A 20,691-nucleotide genomic window follows, 5' to 3' on the forward strand; every position below is an offset into this window, starting at 1 on the left:
TCTCTGCTCCTGGGTATTAAATGAACTAACTAAGTATATAGTTATGATGAGTAAGAGTGCTTCTTCCAAAATTGTGAAATTCATGGTCCCAGGATCTGGGATTCTGGTGTTAGGGCGGGGCTCTATTGATTATATAGTGAAAATGCATTAATTCTTTGAAAATCTTCTTCTCTGCTCCTGGGTATCAAATTCAGCAACTAAGTACATAGTTATGATGAGTAAGAGTGCCTCTTCCAAAATTGTGAAATTTATGGCCCCAGGGGCAGGGGTTCTGGTGTTAGGGCGGGACTCTATTGATATTATAGTGAAAATGCATTAATTCTTTGAAAATCTTCTTCTCTGCTCCTGGGTATCAAATTCAGTAACTAAGTACATAGTTATGATGAGCAAGAGTGTCCCTTTCAAAATTGTGAATTTTATGGACCCTGGGTCAGGGGTTCTGGTGTTAGGGCGGGGCCCTATTGATTATATAGTGAAAATGCATTAATTCATTGAAAATCTTCTCCTCTACTCCTGGGTATTAGATAAACTAACTAAGTACATAGTTATGATGAGCAAGAGTGCATTTTCCAAAATTGTGAATTTCATGGCCCCTGGGTTGGGGGTTCTGGTGTTAGGGTGGGGCTCTATTGATTATATAGTGAAAATGCATTAATTCTTTGAAAATCTTCTTCTCTACTCCTGTGTATTATTGAAACACATTAAATACATAGTTATGATAATCATGGATGCCTCTTTCAAAATTGTGAAATTCGTGGCCCCTGGATCAGGGGTTCGTGTGTTAGGGCGGGGCTCTATTGATTATAAAGTGAAAATGTTTTAATTCTTTAAAAACCTTTTTCTCTGCACCTGGGTATTATTTAAACAAACTAAGTACATTGTTATGATAAGCAAGGATGTCTCTTCCAAAATTGGGAAATTCATGGCCCCGGAGACAGGAGTTCTGGTGCTAGGGCGGGGCCATATAGATCCTATAGTCAAGGTGAATTATTCTTTGAAAATCTTCTTCTCTGCCCCTGGGTATTGTTTAAACAGACTAAGTACATTGTTATGTTATACAAGGATGCCTCTTCCAAAATTGTGAATTTTATGACCCCAGGTTTAAGGGTTCTGGTGAAGGGGGGGGGGCTTCTATTGATTATAAAGTGAAAAAGCAAAATTTCTTTGAAAATATTCTTTTCTGCTTCTGGTTAAAAAAGCAAAGAAGCTAAGTGTATAGTTATGATGAGCAAGAGTGCTTCTTTCAGAGTAGTGAATTTCATGACCCCTGGGACAGATGTGCTGGTGTGAGGGTGGGGCTCTTGATAATATAGTGAAAATGCAATAAATCTATTAAATAATCCTGTTTGCTCCTTAGTGTTAAGCAGATAAACAAAGTGATTAGTTATGATAAGCAAACTTATGGTCCCAGGGTCAGAAGCTCTGGTGTTTGGGGGGGGGGGGGGGGGGGCTCTATTGATAATATAGTGAATCTTAGTAAAAATGCATTGTTTCTTTAAAAATCTCCGCCGCACCTGGGCATATCTGAGGTAAATAGAGTAAAAAATTTTATAAGGAAGGGAATTTTTACCAGATTTTTGAACATCTGGACCATTTGGTCAAGTGTTCTGGTCCTGGCCAGGGCTCTATTAGTTTGTATTCTACTGAGAGGAGTTATTCCCCTTTGCCATTTACGTTTGATAATTTATCACTGTAAGTAATGTACTTGAAAGTTAAATAGAATAAGAGAATTATGTAAAAACTTTTATTGTATAATTCAAAAAGTACTTTCATTGTTTTAATGATCAGATAGACTTGTAAGTAGTAGATAAATAAAAATGAGACAAAAATAACTTGTCTTATTAAATGTTCATCAAAGATTAAAATAGTACAGAAGCATTGATAATTTGTTAATATACCGTATGGTGATAGTGATAAATGGGGAACAGATTAGAACCTAATTTATGAACTGTTAATGAATATTAAGACCAATTATTTTGTTGATCATGATCACCTATTTTTTTTTCTTTTGGGCAACAAAGCTTCACCTTTCAGTTCATATTATACTCTATGCATCCTTTAAATTATTGTATCATACTCAGGTGACCGTTAAGGCCCTTGGGCCTCTTGTTTTAAAAGTTGATAAAGGTGTCTCAAAGATTTATGAAGATTACTTGACGGCTAAAGGTCAAATTGACAATTTGAGAGTTTGACCGTAATTGGACAACACACGATACTGACGATAATCGAGATGTTGGGATAAGCTACTTATATTTTGAATTAAAATATGCTGTATTCAAAAGGCAATCTTGATCATCACTTCCTGCAGGCCCGTTGACATCGAGGTCCGTAGATGTCACTTTTTGAAAAATAGTGTTTTTTTCCAGATTTGTAGATTCTAATCTATTGTGCATTATAACCCCCCCCCCTTTTTTTTTCCTTGCTTGTCTTATTTTTTCCTTGATGGCTGCTAACCTCCCCCCCCCCTTCTTTTTTTTTATAAACGCGTTATGAGCCTGTTTTTTTTTTTTTTTTAATGTCTCTCATACTATGATCCTCGAGAAAAAAAATCACTTATTAGATTTGTTACTGACTGTCTACAGAAATATATCGGGTTGATCAATCGAATAGACGGCGAGACACAGCCTCTTCGTTACATTTTTGTTTTATTTAATTAATTTTTTATCATTTCATTTCTTTTCAAATCTATTTTTATTTATTTCATTTGTCTAATCAGAATTATCTAAATCAAGATCGATGTCATTTTCTTATGTCAAAAGAGAAAGTGAAAGATTACTCAGATTTCCGTGTAACTGAGTGTATCTCTTCCTGAAAATGAATTATGTACAGTGTTAAAAAAACAACGCTTTTTGTTTTACAATATTTAATATTTACATATATACCCCCCTCCCTTTTTATGTCAACTTACAATTGAATCAGTTTTAATGTCCTAAAGTTTATCCCATTTGGCTCCTTTTAAAAAAATGGATTTTTGTTACATATAATTTGGTAAAATAATGAAATCGATGTATATGTAACTATGTAACTATTGTATTCTTACAATAAAGATTTTGCTTTTATTAAAAATTAGGGGGAAAAAATTTTCCCTAATTTTTTTATAAAAGCAAAATCTTTATTGTAAGAACTCTATGTATGTTTTTAAAATTAGAACATTAGCATTCTATCTTTTAATATTTAATAATATTTTAATGAGTCAATCTGACGTCCTCGATACGCTAATGGAACCATATAACGCTAGTGACAGTGACAGCCATTTTGAATCCACGGTAAACAAATATACATGTAAATGGTCTTTGTTTGAAGACAATCATGCAGTCATACTTTTACAAATGAACTTGAGGTAAGATATAAATATGCTTGAATCCATTCAATGGAAACCATATTTTATTGTTACTTACATGTAACTGATGAATTATACCATTGTAGTCTTCGTGGATTTTTGTACAAATAAATGTTTTTCATGGTCGAAAGATCACCATTCATGTTTGGTAAAACTAAAATAATTTAAATTCTAATGTTTGTGTGTGATTTAAATTTTTGAATTTTCCTCTAAATTGTTCCGTTTCTTCGTGTGTAGTACATGATTCCAGTGAGTGTTGTCATAAAATTGGAAATTACAAATACAGAGAAGTAAGTAACAAGATTTATTTGAGAAAGAAAAATGGACCTCTCTCTCTCTCTTCTTTTCTTAATTGTAGCAGGAAATCCAGATTTTATTCATTTATTTGTTTATTATTTCATCTGCAAGATCAAAAAAATATAGGCAACCGATAGTAGAATTACATTATATTCGATGTTACATACGTAATGATGTAATGAAGTTATTGTCTCGCTTGTAATTTATCTTTTTTCACACGATACGATTAGACTTCATGAATTTTTGGGGTTTGTACAGAAGAACAATAGACGTTCAGGAAATTTATAGTTTCTGTTTTTAAAAATATTCTACCCCCTTCCCCCCAAAAAAGCCAATCTAAAAGAGAAAAGAATACAAGCCTCTATATATATTATGCAATGAAAAGAAACGAAATCAATGCATTTTCATTTACTGAGTATGAATATTTTATTTTTGTCTGATACACGTATCTCTTAGAGTAAATTTAAGAGAAATCGAAAGCATGTCACTGATGTTTTCCATTTTTGATGTCTGCTTCATATATTTAAAAAAAAATACTACAAAATGTCAAATTTAAATGCCCGAAATAACAACACATAACTGTACGTACGTACGGCTTCTTTCTTATTTGCTGTGGTTATTATTCGCATACATTTGAAATGTAGAGGAATGTTTGTGTGATTAAAAAATAATTAAAATGATAATAAATATAACTAGAAAATCTGCTATTGCAAGCAATAGCGTATGTTCAATACTTAAAGAAGTGAGTATTTGTAGAAAAAGCCCCCTTCCCCCGACCTTCTTTCACAAACAAACGAAAGACGTTACGCTTGCTAGCTTTTGGTGGAAGAAAAAGTTACGGGGATTGAAAGTAGAGCAATGTTCATGTCAAAACATGACTGAAGCAAAAATAATTCCTGAATTTTCCTCTTCAAATCGAGCATTTCTGCATTGGACGGGGGCTGATATTTTTAGCTCACCTATGCCGAAGGCTCAAGTGAGCTTTTTTGATAGAAATTTGTCCGTTGTCTGTCGTCGTCGTTGGCGTTGTCGTAAACTTTTCACATTTTCACCTTCTTCTCCAGAACTACTGGGCCAATTTCAATTAAACTTAGCACAAAGTATCATTGGGTGAAGGGGATTCAAGTTTTTCAAATGAAGGGCCACGCCCCCCTCCAAGGGGAGATAATTACGAAATAGCAAAAAATTAATGGCATTATTGAAAAATCTTCTTCTCAAGAACCAATGGGCCAGGAAAGATGAAACTCATGTGGAATTATTGTCAGGTAGTGTAAACTCAGATTTATTCAAATCATCACCCCCGGGAGTAGGGCGGGGCCACAATGGACGATCAAAGTTTTACATAGGGATATAGAGGAAAAATCTTCAAAAATCTCCCTCTCAAGAACAGCAAAGCTATGACTGGTCATATTTATATGGAAACATCGTCAGATAGTGTAGATTCAAATTTGTTCAAATCATCACCCCGGGGGGTAGGGCGGGGCCACAATGGACGATCAAAGTTTTACATATGGATATAGAGGAAAAATCTTCAAAAATCTCCCTCTCAAGAACAGCAAAGCTATGATTGGTCATATTTATATGGAAACATCGTCAGATAGTGTAGATTCAAGTTTGTTCAAATCATGACCCCCGGGGTAGGGTGGGGCCACAATGGAAGATTAAAGTTTTAATTAACATAAAAGTATATACATGTAGGAAAAATCTTCAAAAATCTTCTTTTGAAGAACAGCAAAGCTATGATTAGTAATATTTATATGGAAGCATCTGCAGGTGGTGTAGATTCAAGTTTGTTCAAATCATGACCCCCGGGGTTAGGGTGGGGCCACAATGGACGATCAACGTTTTACATAGGGATATAGAGGAAAAATCTTCAAAAATCTTCTCAAGAACAGCAGAGCTATTATTGGTCATATTTACATTGGAGCATCCTCAGGTAGTGTAGATTCAAATTTGTTCAAATCATGACCCCCGGGGATAGGGTGGGGCCACAATGGGCGATCAAAGTTTTACATAGGAATACATAGTAAAAAAATCTTTTAAAAAAAACTATTTTTTTAAAAACAACAAAGCCATGATTGGTCATATTTATAAGGAATTATTCTTAGATAGTGTAGATTCAACTTTGTTCAAATCATGACCCCTGGGGGTAGGGTGGGGCCACAATGGGTGATCAAAGTTTTACATAGGAATACATAGGACAAATCTGTAAAAATCTTCTACTCAAGAACAGCAAAGCCATGATTGGTCATATTTAAATGGAAGCATCCTCAGGTAATGTACATTCAAATTTGTTCAATTCACCCCCCCCCCCCCCCGAACCACTTTTATATTTAAACTTTTCAACATTTCAAGACTGAACTGATTTCTGCTTTTTCCTAGCCATAGTGCTCAGGTGAACGATGTGGCCCCTGGGCCTCTTGTTTATGAGATGATAGAGTATGTGTAAACTTTCTTTCTTTAGCAGAATCATGAACACTTCCGGCCTGCTAAATCTTTTGGGTACAGTGGTGATGAGGTTTTCACGGAACTGCGGGAGCGGATCACAGGATTTTCAACGATTGAAAACGATGGAAATTAAAACTAAATAATTCTCAATATCATCGAAAGAAATTGTTCGTATGCAAGTAATGCATGTACATTCACCAGAAAACGCGAAATGCTAATGGAAACAGCTAAGAATCGCTACTTTTTAAAGATGAATTTATTTTAAATTTAATAAATATAATTTCTGTAGACAAAACAGATGAAGAATGAGTGCTGGCAAAATATCAGATCACATCAGCGGAACTGAATTTTATTAATGAAACTCATAAGATCTCTTTTTCAGTTGTAAATTTTATATCTTGCGTGTCTACGTCGAAACAGGCGGTGGGTTTCGGGTGGGGGGGGGGGTGATCTTGAAAAGAGACATGTTAATTAACCATCATTTCGTAGTAAGTATGAAGCCATAACATTTTGAAAACTTTATGAAGATTTTTATGATATGAAGGTCAAGGTTATTTTATTTATTGTCCAAGATAGAGAGAGAAGAAATGGGGGGGGGGGGGTGAATTAACGCGTTGTCTTCTTTATTTCAAACAAGGAAATAAAAATGCACACACAAAATATAAACAGTCCTTTTATTTACAAAAAACTATTTGCTATGGAAATAGAAAGGTTCTCCGTCTCTTCTCCATCACAATTTAAAAGAAGATTTACTTCTACACAACGTACTTAAGCTGTACATGTATGAGTATTACTCTAGTAGCGTCCCCATAAATTATATAAATGAAAATAAAATGAATAGTGTGTAATGTTTAAGAAACGTTGGTCCTAGTTATTTTTGGAAATGCCAAGATATTTACTTTCTTCTTAATCACATCAAGAAACTGGTAATATATAAAAGCTTCATAGATGGACCTTTATGTATCCTAGGATTATTACGGGAAAAGAAATTAGGAAGACAAAGAAATTGAATAAATCACAAAATCCATACAGAATTAATACAAACTCTTTATTAAGTGGGCATAGTTAGAACAATTGAGATGTTTCCGACGCGCAATCAATGGATCAAATACGTGCCGTTGAGTTTGAAAAAATAAAACATTTCACACGTTTAAAGATTATAATCAGGAAAATATAAAATATGAATAAGTCATAAATGTAAATATAAGTAATAAGGTATCAATTTTAGACATCTATCTGGATATAATTACGGGTTGGTACGAGATCAACCCGTATTTATATCCCGATAGATGTTTAAAAATGATACCTTATTTCTTAATTAGCTATAGAAACATGGGGGTTATTCAAGTCCAAATCGATGAAAATTTTAATTTGAACGTATAAAACAAATGTCATGTTCATCTTCACTAAATCTCGTATTTTTATTTTTTTTTTTTTAGCTCAAATACGCCATATATAGCTTTAAATATATAGGTGAAAGATCTTGATAAGATTATTATCCTTCTGTTAAAACATTTCCTATATAAAGTTAAGAAGGTAAAATAGCTATTTTTCTATAGTCTGAAAATTTCACGTCTAGCAAAGCTATACACCGGGTTATAGTTTGTGTAAAATATACACATATCCATTGGTTGTGAGTGGGATAGCTCTTTTATCAAACCCTTGACAGGAACTATTCCCCTAGGGCTTGCCCGAGGGGAATAGTTCCTGTCAAGGGTTTGATGAAAGAGCTATCCCACTCACAACCAGTGGATAAGCGTTTTATTATACTGATGTATATCATAATTTCTGAGGGTTGGATTTCCTGATACTACAGTTTCATAGGAAAAACATGAAAAGAATAATTATAAAAGTTCTGAGCATTGGAGTAAGATAACACTGCAAGAATGAGCTAAAATCCTGATGACGTCACAATGCTACTGAAGGTACATGTGTCTGTCTGTCCCTCTGTCTGTCTGTCAGTCTGTCCCACTTGGTTTTCCGCATTTTTTTTCCTAAACGCTTGCAGATTTTGAGCTGATTTTTGGTAAGTAAGTATATGTTGATGAGTTACAGATCAAGTTTGCATTTCGTTCTGCTTCATTGATTTTTGACGGAATTACGACCTCTTCAATTTTTAAGGGTTTTCCGCAATTTTCGTCTAAACGCTTGCAGATATTGAGCTGATTTTTGGTATGTGACTTTACCTTGATGAGTTATTGATCAAGTTTGCATTCCGTTCCGCTTCATTGATTTTTGCCGGTAGGGGACTATTATTGCTTATGCAATACTCTCAGAATGCTTGTTATTCTTATTAGCGAGCCAACGCATACATTGTACATATAACTGCAAATATTCATTTAATTTTTTATATCGCAAAATAACATTAAAAAGTGTTTATTTAACTTAAAACATCGCACATTTTTGGAATCCTGGAATCCTAGTTGTCTATATAGTTCAAAGTTTAGCACTACAGACCTCTCGAGCTCTTGTTTCTTTGATCAAAAAAATTAAAATTTGAAATACTTGCAATCAGAAAAACACATACATATATTAATGTGTCACTTGACTATATGCGAGACTTGTGATTAAAGCATAACAAATTAAATGTTGTGACGCGTTCAAATAAACCTTTCAAAAAGTTCATATGGATGTTCACATTAAAATGCATTGAGAAATATTTTTCTTGTAGGGCGAACCTACTGCTTTTAGACATCACAATTTGAAAAAAAAATAATCCCATGAATAAAGTAGAAATTGTTTGTATTTTGAGCTCTTTGTTCCACATACAGTTATTGTCTCTTTTCAAAATCATTAAAAAGTAGAATTTTGGCATGATGCTTTCTTTGGTTTCTTACCTTGTTGAAAAACAGGTCATATTGATAATATTTAATGTCGAGGGGGCGTTACAAGTGGGGATTCCTGAAGGGTTCAAAACTTCTTATAATTTCTTAAAAGTAAAGTGAGATGAAACCGAAAACACACACCACCAATTACTAGCTTGAAAATTTAAAAGGTCGGGATCCTGAAAGTCATTTATAGGCTACCTATCATCTTAAATCTATCATGTTCTTTTTTACCCCATATCCTATCGACATTGTTAATAATCAGGCATATCACATTCTATCTGGGAAATGAATAAGGAGCTTCACCTGTAGCCTCTCAATGTGACCGATTCATTCTTGTAACACCGGTGAAAATGCCATGGTGAGTAATCTAAGGCAGTTGTAACCTTTCTATGAGACTATATCCATCGTTATGACTCTCTCTAATAATATAATATCACTGACTGTGTGTTTACAACCATCGACCCAGTAGATGCCGTAAATATCCTAAAATAAAGACACGTCAGAAATATTTATAAACGCCTTCTTATGCCTTATGCAGTGAGGTGTGACTTGTATTCATCCGCTGATACTGCGGCTAATTACAGGAGAAGAACCCTAAAGTCTGAAGATTGAAACGCTTTGTACTTTGTTCTGCGGGCTAAAAAAACAAGTTCATACAAATAATTAACCATTAGAAAACATCTGTATTTAATAATAATATGGCGTTCAAAATAAACTTATAAATTAAAATTTCAATGTATGCGCTCACTGTGATAAAGATAAACCCACCCACCCCCTCCAAAGAAATGTCATAAAAAGCACATAAGAGATGAGCCCTATGTATTGATCAAATAAACTAGTTAACGCTGTTATCATTATTGGATTTTAAGACTTCTGATTAAGAATAATCTGGAAAACTAGGACTAACCTTGTGACGTTACTCCTTTTCCATCAATCTTCCATCTCGTTTGAATGGCTTGTATGGTACATGTATCATTGTTGCATACAACAATTACATATAAGTACACATTTATTCAAGATAAATATAAATGACAATGAAACATGCTTATTTTTTTCTGATTTCAGAACGTACAAGGCTGAGAAACTACTTTACATCCATAGTAGAATAAGGTTTTTGATTTAATCAATAATTATTTATGTATTGATTTCAGAAGTTATTTGATATGTATGGAAAACACCAACAATAACTTCCGTGTTTTTTTTTTTAAACTTAGGGAGATGAGCTATCGATAAACTACTATTAAATCCTAGTACTTGCAAGCCCACCTTCCCCTACCCCCTTCCACAGTCACAGATAATATATTTATATATATTTTTCTTATTTTTATCAGTCACAGATTGGCATGCATGATCCTTCAGTACTAAATGCACAACAGACCAGGGAATAAAAAGAATGACATTCAATGAGTACATATTATTAGCATCTGTACTTTTAGTCTGCTCTTTAATCACAAGTTCTCTTGGAGGAAGGGTAAGGATTCGTTTTGTTTTATAATTATTTTAACAATATAATTTAATTATTTACAAATACATTATAACAGTTTTTTATTTATAAGTACATTATATGAATTATTTACACATCCGTTGGAAATTTGAAAATTAATCAGAATTCAATTGGCCTAAATATACATATAAAGTGTAATGTATTTGCATATAACACAATTCACAGATCATAAAGAAAAATCGATTTCAATTTCAGAAATCTCCATGTCCACAATCTGTGGATATCGCTTCAATCCATATTACAAAATGTCCCCAAAACAGAAAAGAAATGGAAGATAGATCTAAAACTTTTAAATGCGAAGAACGAAAGCAAAACTGCACAACCGCTGACCTATATAAATATCACTGTGTATTAAACTCAAGAGGTGATGGATACATTGAACTGTGTGCCCCAGAAGTAGAAATAATTGGTAAGGAAAAATTTCAACTTTATTATTACATGATTAAATGATTTTTAAGTTTCTGGTTAATTTAGATATGAAGAGTTATTTCCTCACCTGCACTCAACATTCTAGGGGAATATAACCTATGTTTTTTTTTTTCTCTTATATTTACATTTGCCAATGTCTTTCCTTATATAACAATACTAATTAAATTGAAATTCAATTTTCAATGACATGCAGTTCGTCACATGATAAGGCTTTCTTGCGTATGGAAAGCAAACTGCACGAACCATTTGGAAACTTCCGATTGTGACGTCACATGACGTAGGTACGTTATGTTGCATTTCCATAGCAAAGTCTAAATAATGTCTATATTTCACGAATAAAAAAGTGAAATATAAATATAAGAAATAAAATATCATTTTTAGAGTTTCATTGGGTTATGACATGAAGTCGGTACGTGATCAAATTCTTCTCACGTGACCGATTCCATGTCATAACCCAATGAAACTCTAAAAATGATATCTTATTTCTTAATTGTTATACAGTGTTATATCTGGTATAATCGTTTGGGTTTTTTTTTTGTTGTCCAGTGAAATCTCGCACATCACGCTGGTTTTCGGTAGGTCAGTATACATGTATGATTTGGTATCTTCTAAAATTTAAATCATTTTTAGCCGGGCTCATTGCTCGTAGAGCAATAGCCGGCTTTTGTTACGGTGTTCAACTGGAAATGCTGCTTCTTCACCGCCAAATCAATTAATAGTAAGAAAATAGTACATTTGCCCAACCACCTTTGAGGCAATACACACACTAAATTAAACAAATTTAAGATAAATAAGAAATTCTCTAAACGAAAAACATTAATGGTAATATACTTTCTCCCTTCTTCTTCAGTTAATAATTATTTGTTTAAAATATGCGAAAGGTTTTCATCAGGTCTCCCTGTCTGCGTCACATTCTATAAATAAAGGTTATGTTACCAGGCTAACACTAATGCGGGGAGCACGTGACCAGTACACCTTGATGCAAAACTCTCCCGCTGAGGACTCGTTTGACCTTGCTGCATCAATGTTTATTTACTTCTGTAAGTGGTATAAGACCCCGAAACGACACATGTGATAAATTGTTTACGCTGTTAAATTCAAACTACATTTTATTATTATTATTATTTTTTTTAACATTTTTTATTTATACTTTATGCCATAAATATATTTTTTGAGTTACCTATTCTTACAGTGTCTTGTTGTTATTCATCTGTTAAAATTATTACAATGTATGTTTCATTTCTAGGTAGACGCTGCACTGAATTTACGACCGGAGGTAAATTCCTCCAAGAACATTTAGAGAGTAAATGTGCAACATGTCCATTCAAATACATGTCATCTGAAAGTTACAAATGTATGTATACATTTTCAATAAAATAATATATATATATATATATATATATATATATATATATATATATATATATATATATATAATATATATATATATATATATATATATATATATATATATATATATACCAGAAATATATAATATAAATCCACACAAGTAGTCGTATATATAAAAAAAAAAGTCACAACACCGAAATAAACTCTACCGGTTTCATTTTCAATCTTCAGGAGTTTGACAACATATTGCTTAGTTACACATAAATACAAAATCAACATTCTTACTGTGACGTCAAAAAGCGCTAATATTAATTTACGCATTACCAAAATTAATTATGACGTCAAGACATAACGTAAGAAATTAAGTTCGGGAAATTAAAATTTTCCGTACAAATTATACAGATATATACTGCGGAAAAAAGTATATCTTTGATACAAAATATAATTATGTAGCATTTGAAACAGGTTTATATCTGTTAATAAAAAGTTTTTCTTTGGTTTCACGTTCTTTTTCTGTGGTATCCCTTCGAATTTGTAAAATGGAAACACGGTACCAATATATATATATATATATATATATATATATATATATATATATATATATATATATATATATATATATATATATATATATATATATACAAGTGTATACTTCCCTACTTACCTTGCACATTTTTATTTGGAAGAGTTTTAATTTTAAAAGATGATGCCAATTCTTTTGAGAAACGATTGTAATATTTTTAATATTTTTTTCTATTTGTAGACGAGGAGTGCTACAAAGTAGAATTTCCCCGAACTCTTTCAAGTATAATGAAAGAAAAGACAACCGAATCTTTGAAAAATAAACATATAATTATTGTTTCAGAGAATGATGACATGGATGACAGGTATAGTTTTTTGGATGATGATTATAAAAAAAAAAATCAAATCCTGTATGGATTTGGCAAAGATTTTTTTTTTTTTTACTGGTTTTGATATCCACAAGAAGAATGGAAATTTCAATTATACCAAGTAAAGAGTATTCTATAATGCATTCAAATTTGAATGGCAAAGAAGTCTTACAAATAAATCATTTTTCTACGCCCGTCTTTCGACGCGATATATAATGTTATGGCGTTCATGTCCGTCCGTCCGTCAGTTAGCTTTTACGTGTCTGGCTCATAACTTTAATACTATAAGGCCTAAAGTTATCAAACTTTGTCAGCTGATACTTCTTGGGTAGAAGGTTTGTCGCACATTAAAAGTAGCTAGCTTTAACCTTTAATTAAGATGCTATGGCCAAATGTGGAAAAATCCTATCCTGCTCATTACTAGAAAACTATTAAACCTAGAATCATCAAACTTGGCCAAGTAATGCATCTTAGGTAGACTAGGTGTGCCGCACACTGTTTCAATGTCACCGTGACCTTTAATTTAAGTAAAATTAAAAGAGAACTATGTCTTCTAACTCTTAAATTATATAATCCCAAAAATGTAAGAGCATTACAATATCCTTATTTAAAAAAAAAGAAATTGAATCATACTTATTTTTTCTCATTATATACTTTTCAGCAATCTATAACAAATGTCATGTTATATGAGATATTCTACCTTTCCCATCGGTGTAATTATCAAGTACTGGTCAAAGAGAATTTTGATAACAGAAAATTGTATGTCAAATTAGAGAGAAATTAATGAGTTTAGTGTGAGCAGTTAACTGGTAGAGCATCTCTGATCAATCAGGTGTTATCTGTATCTCTTGGGAATCGGGCAAAGGAATCAGCCTCTTGATTAAATAGTTCTTATTTGCTAGCCTAACTTTCAAAATAAATTTGGTGTAAAAAAATGAAAACTAATTTGATATAGCATAGTATAATTAAAACTAATTTGATGTTGTATACAACTTTTTCTATATTTATCTTTGTATCTTTACAATACCTTTACAATAAAAGGGGAGGGGAGGGGGTATATTGAAATCAGTTTAACTGTCTGTCTGTATGAATTGCAGCTTAAAACCAGTCATTAAATTTTAAAAAAAAACAATCACCAAGTAAAAAAAAAATGTTTTACGGTAGATAGTCCCTACAAATATAAGTGTCATGGATTAACCTTATTAAATGTTGCTCCAAGATTACACATTTTTCTTTCATGTTATAAATCTTTGATTGATTGACTGTATGTTGTTTTACGTCCCGTTGGAGAATTTTTCACTCATATAGAGACGTCACTATATACAGGTGAAGGGCTTCAAATTTTAGACCTTTACTCGACATTTAAGGCCATTTAGCAGTGAGGGTTCTTGATCGTGCCAACGCCTACCGTGACAGGGGGGCCTCGGTTTTAAGGTCTCAACCGAAGGACCCGCAACTTTCACTTCAATGTGCCAAGCGGTTGGCGAAGGAACAGTTGCTACCTACATGTAATTTTTATCGACTTAGGTCAGTCCGGGCCTTGATTCGAACATACGACCTTCCGATCACGGATCTGAGCGAGCGCTCTACCGACAGAGCTTTGTAACAAATTAGAAAAAAAAATGTTTTCAACAGAATGACATAAAAATGCATTTGTACTGAACTACAGACTACAGAGCAGATATTGCAGATTCATTCATCCCTTGGAAGTAATGAGTGGACATGTATCCAGTTAAGGATATATTAATGAGTTAAATGTAGGAAGACTATCTGTCTCAATCATTTCTGTTTGAGCATCTCTGATCAAGCAGCTCTTATCTTTATCGTTTGGGAATTAGGCAGAAGAACTGCTTTTCTCTTTCTTATAGCATATGTCACTTGATGGCCAACCTTTTATTTTCAAAACTAATTTGGTATAGATTAAGTTATTATAAATTTACAATAAACAAAGGTACATATGGCCATTTGTTAAGCTCTTACACAACCAATTGAGAAATCTATGATGTAATATTTGTTATAATTAATGTTTACACCACAGGACATGTATAAATATCAAACATTACAAGGAATGAACTAATCATTTAAATTTCAGTATTCAGGTTGAGTTGTTTTCTTGCACTCTAAATTGTTTATGATAATTGAACAATATATGACTGGGTTATCATACTGTGGCGGGGCACTTTATTGCAAATGGTTTACAAAGAATGATATCGTTATACTTTAACTCCTGTTAAAACTGAACACGACTCGTAAATAGAGATACGCAGTATTAGTTTACCTATCTCTTATATCAGCACTGGAGTATATAAACCCTTTGCATTCGATACACCTGATTGCATGCTTGTAGCTGGTCGCTTAGGGGTTTACTACATATCTATCTCACGTTGTCCTTCTTGTTTATTTCATTGAAAATGCATTTGTGTTTATTTACTTCGTAATGCATTGAACAGCGAAGTTAAAATCGAAAATCTTTTCATATTTTTTCCTGACGTGGCAGAGGCATACGGAAGTCATTTTTGCCTCGCCCGAGTATATCACAATGACAATGAAGGAGTCTTGTGCCCAGATAGAATCAATGAAGCAAAATAGATTTGAACCGTGAACAAAGCTACGGCCTATATATTGGCTAAAAAGAATAGTTCTGAGAAGACTAATATGGCGGACAAGATAACCCTCTTCTTTTTACGAATCATGTTCAGTTTTAAGTGCACACATACAAAACTCAGCTGCTTAACTTAGTTATAACTCCATTTGATACTGTGATAAAACCCTCACGTACAGTATATGAAATTCTCTATCAACTACTAATATTTTTGACATAACATTTCGAAAACATTTGAAATGATTAATCAGCTGGGATCAGGTCTTTGAGGAATAAGCATCGCCTGTTGATTATAAATAATGCCTTGCAAGATTTTATTTATAAATGTTTATTTATGCCTGTCAATACTTATTGATCGTTTAACCTATTCTTCTTTGTTCCTCGAGCAGGTCGTTGGATGAAGCTGTTAAAGATACGGAAGAAACCCATCCCGATGCTGGAAGTGATGATGGGGATACCATTTATTTACCCCTTATAATAACACTAGCGTGTATCCTACCTTTAGGAATTGTCGTCTTTGTTGTTTATAAATTATACTTGCAAAGTAAAATGGTTACCATAACGCAGAGTAAGTAAACCAGTCTTCTCCCATGTTTTGTCATTCTGATAACACACACACACACGTTTATTTCAATATCTGAATGAAGGCTTAAGTTTTGAAAAGCCTTGTTTTGCTTCGACGCATTTTTTAATGTATGGCATATACATAAACTCGTTGTAATAATTACAAGTTTCTTAAATTTTCAAGGGATTTTTATGTTATTTGAAACAAATCGGTTCAATAAATGACAATATATCTCAGAAATAATGAAAATGAAATTAAATATAGTTGTATAAACCATGTACCCGATTTAAATTCAAGTTCATAGGAATATCTACATGGACAATAACATATAGATACCTTGCAATGTTGACTTTCTCCCTTTTCCTTTTAGGACGTAAAGGAGATAGAACGACTGATGCACGTAAAGATGAATCTGAAAGATTTACAACGGAAGCAATTTAAAGATCAGGTCTCCTCTTCTTATTCCTTAAAAGTTTTACTGTCAAGTCTGTTCTTAATTTGTTAAAGAAGATTTATCTTTTCTATTTTACGGGCACTTCTGCATGGCTGTATTAAATACCCACTGCTGTTGCTTGCTGATCAATTTGTAAATTGTCATTTCCATCATATTTTTGACGACGGCAGAATGCAAATTATTCTCCTGCGTCAACATTGGTGTCTCTCTACATACAGAGTCGTATCAACCGATTTTTAATTATTCAATACAATTTCTAACATATTTCTGACATTTTCAACTAAGACTGCGGAACATTATAACTAGCTAAATTGGAAATGACAGCTTACGTCATTTCCATCTGTTACAATCAAAACATTTAATGATTGACAATGGAATGAGCGGGTACAATTCGACACGGACGTCCCAGAAAACATTGGATTGAAATTCATTTTTAATCCACCTTACCTACGCTAATTTTCACGGTGTTACTGATTGACCCAGAAGACAAATAATTTCAATTTTGGAATAGTTTGAATTTGATATAAATCAGAATTTTCTGTCCACTGTTTTTAAAGAAATAAAAAGGGACAAACATTTGATTTCTGTTTGGAATGTGTGTGCGTGTGTTGGGAGGGTGTGTTATTATCTTAGTTTGGACAATCCCTCCCTGTTTTAGTTTGTCAAACATTTTTCTGTGAAGACAAAACTAAAGAAAATAGCTCTTATAATCCTAGAAATAATTATATTCTGTCATGTGAAGGCATGATCTGACACTACAGTTTTTGACATCCCCTCCCTTCTAGAATCAAATGGCCGTCCTCTGAAAAAATAATCTCTGTCTTCTATGACTTTTACGTGTCCTTAAAACTATAGGCTAAAAACTCACATAAATATGAATTTCAAAAACATGTATTTGGGAATTGAAATTAATTGTCTTTTGGGTCATACGTTCACACTGGCGTTTGAAAACAGCTCAGGTGGATTGAAAATAAATTTTAAACTAGAATTTCAATCCAATGTTTTCTCGGACGTCCATGTCGAATTGTACCCGCCCATTTCATTGTCTATCATTAAATGTTTTGACTATGACAGATGTAAATGACGAAAACTGCATATTTCCAATCTTGCCAGTTAAAGTTCCGCGGTCTTATATTTAAAAATGATTATGCTTTATTTAATCCATTCTCACTTCTGTATGCCCCATTCCCTTCATATATTCAGTGGACTGTTTGGTAATTCCGAATTATTTGTAGAGTATTGTCAATCATCTGCCAAGGCCAACAAAGCTTGAAGTTTTAAAACATCTGAATACAATTACAAGGCAATAGAGAGAACTCAGAGACCTATCAGTTTAAAAGAAAACATTAATAGTGTCGTAAATACCCGTATTTGTAAAGATGTGATACATTATGTGCAATATTTTTTATTCTGTTTTGTTTTATGTCAAAAAATGAAATATTTACAATATTCTTTTTTACTTTATATTTGCATTTTTTGAAATTCAAATTTTTTCCCAAATATGCAAGTTGTTGAAGAGTTCAGTGTTAAATGTTATTTTTAATACCATTTGTTATTCTATTGTTTTATACGGATTTGGTTTATAATCAACCTTTATCTTAATATGAGTACATTTCTCTTGCTCTTTATTTTTACTGATTCCTGATGTATATATTTGCTTTGTTTTTAACTCGTTATCTTCCTATTTTATATGGTTTTAAACGCCTTTTTAGACATATTTTGTATGTTTGGTCACTGTCATATATTGTATATTTGATCATTGTCGTTATCTTCCCATTATGGTTTTTGAACGCCTATGCGGGGGTTGTCCATAAAGTTCGTGGACAATGACGTTTTATTTGACGGTCCTAGGTATAGCTCTGATTTAAGGTGATTCGAATCTGTCATGAAAGTAATTGGAAAATTAAAATAGGTACCCTCAGATAGAGAGCAAGTTTGTGGTTTAGGAATCACCAAATTTGATATGTGCTAATGCGTTCATTTCCAAGGCAACAACCTCTGAAACCTCTGAATATGCCCTTTTTAAAAAATGTAAAAACTGTGAAAAAAATCCCATTGCCATTAAAGAAAATAACAAAAACTCACAATCAGAATTCACTTACTTGGAAATATATGATAGGCTAGCAGATCAACTTCATCTTGTCATTCTTTATACATGGATATTACTTCACACAGCACTCTTTACGGCAGTCTGAATTTCCTTTGTCTTCTTAAAAATTGCAATTTTTTTCTCTAAACCTTGTCAACAAAAACGTATATTAAATCGCACTAGGATTAATTGGAAATTTATTTTTTTTCTCTCCATTTAAAAAAAAGAGATGTATAGCTAAGTAACAAATGAAATTTATGGAGATAACGAATGGCATTCAAGCTCAAAAGTCCATTAAACATTACAAAATAGGTGCAGAGCAAACACAGACCTCCAAAACATCAGAGGTGGGATCAGGTGCCATGGAGGAGTGAGCATCCCCTGCCGACCGGTCACACCCGTCGTGTGCTACTTGTCATGATCGGGAAATAACGGAAAAATCCGTCGATAATCCAGTGTGTAAATAATGGCCTAACAATTAGTATGAAAAACGTCAGTCAGCATTTGACTCAATGATAAATTGTATTTGCTGACAAGGTCATTGTATCGACCATAGAACTTACGAAATGATGACTTTAAATGAGACTGCTGATATTCTTGTTTCATCAACTTGTTTGTCAATAATTTACCTCGTTTTAGAAATTTTGCTTAAGAGGAATAATTGGTATGTTCAAGATTCAGATAAAAAGATATACTAATCCGAATTTTCTCTGGCCTTTTTTAAAAAAAAAAATACCCCATAGCACATACATCTGCAACAGAGGCTATCTAATCAATCAAAAGTAATCAATTTTCAATTTAATTAGTCAATTATGTTGAAAACAAACTTGAAAAGAAACTTTTGAAAGACAATAAATGTAATATTTCAAGAATTTTGAAATTTACATTCCGAATTTCCAATTTTTTTTCCAGAACTTATAAACTTTCAAATTTATGTTGGTGAATAAAACAAACCACCTAATATCATGATATAAATGTTTTTACATTTTTTTTAAAATGTGATATGTATACCTAATTTAGAAAATAAACCTGGATATATACACAGTTAAGGTGAAAAAAGTGTACATTACTCATCTGAATTTCCTCTGACTTTTTTAAATAACAAACCTATGATATACAATATTTGCCTAAATTAGAAAATTATGGAACATAATTTTATATATATATATATATATATATATATATATATATATATATATATATATATATATATATATATATATATATATATATATATATATAACATAAATTTCTGTAAATTAAGAATCTGACTGAAAGATTTACAATCCAAATTTCCTCTGTATGAAAACCAAAATCAATTTTTGAGGTATAAAAAATATATATATGGGCATGAGAAAAAAATGACAATATCAGTGCTATCTTTTTGCAAGCTGTAACTGAAAATAGCCTAAAAGGACACACCATATGGAGAAAACAGACATTAGTATAGCATAAGTATCTCAAAAGAGTATATAATTTATGCTAGTTCTGTTAATAGAAGAATGGTTTTTAATCTCAAGGAATGCTCTGCACAGTTTTTTTTCCATATTCCAATTAAACTAGCTTCTTTTATGTGATCTCTAACATGAATGTTTTTTCCTTTTCTTTTTTTTCCAACTTGAATCTTTTGACTTGCTGTGGCTTTCAATTGGTAAATTCTTATGGCAGCTTGAGCAATCATTTCAGTAATGGGTGGCAGGTGGTGGGGAACAAACCTTAGCCTGACATTTTTTTTTACAGGTATAGCCTTACTGACAGGTGGACAAGGATTATACATCTAATCATATAACATCTGTTATAAAGTTACTCATTACTGAGCTATTATTTTTATTTTAATAGTATAATTGTAATAAAAATTGTATTAAACAATTATAATAAAAATGGTTTCAAACCTA

General features: G+C 32.5%; 1 protein-coding gene across 3 annotated transcripts; it reads left to right on the top strand.

Annotated features, from left to right (window-relative positions):
- The first annotated feature begins 9,225 nt into the window (after positions 1 to 9,225).
- On the top strand, positions 9,226 to 20,691 carry LOC133200445 (uncharacterized). 3 transcript variants are annotated; one of them, XM_061336244.1, is made up of 8 exons: positions 9,226 to 9,271; positions 10,245 to 10,384; positions 10,613 to 10,826; positions 12,093 to 12,200; positions 12,960 to 13,083; positions 16,078 to 16,256; positions 16,624 to 16,701; positions 20,537 to 20,691. In XM_061336244.1, exons 2-7 carry the CDS (start codon positions 10,307 to 10,309, stop codon positions 16,692 to 16,694), a joined length of 774 nt encoding a protein of 257 aa, XP_061192228.1. In that variant the 5' UTR covers positions 9,226 to 9,271; positions 10,245 to 10,306; the 3' UTR covers positions 16,695 to 16,701; positions 20,537 to 20,691. The 3 variants fall into 3 exon arrangements, with proteins under 3 accessions (XP_061192228.1, XP_061192226.1, XP_061192227.1); XM_061336242.1 differs by lacking the exon at positions 20,537 to 20,691 and adding an exon at positions 17,943 to 18,141; XM_061336243.1 differs by lacking the exons at positions 9,226 to 9,271; positions 20,537 to 20,691 and adding exons at positions 10,007 to 10,023; positions 17,943 to 18,141.

The sequence above is a fragment of the Saccostrea echinata genome, unplaced genomic scaffold (assembly GCF_033153115.1).
Source record: "Saccostrea echinata isolate AGI-Se365-2 ecotype Australia unplaced genomic scaffold, CSIRO_AGI_Sech_v1 ptg000040l, whole genome shotgun sequence".
In the NCBI taxonomy this organism is placed as follows: Eukaryota; Metazoa; Mollusca; class Bivalvia; order Ostreida; family Ostreidae; genus Saccostrea; species Saccostrea echinata.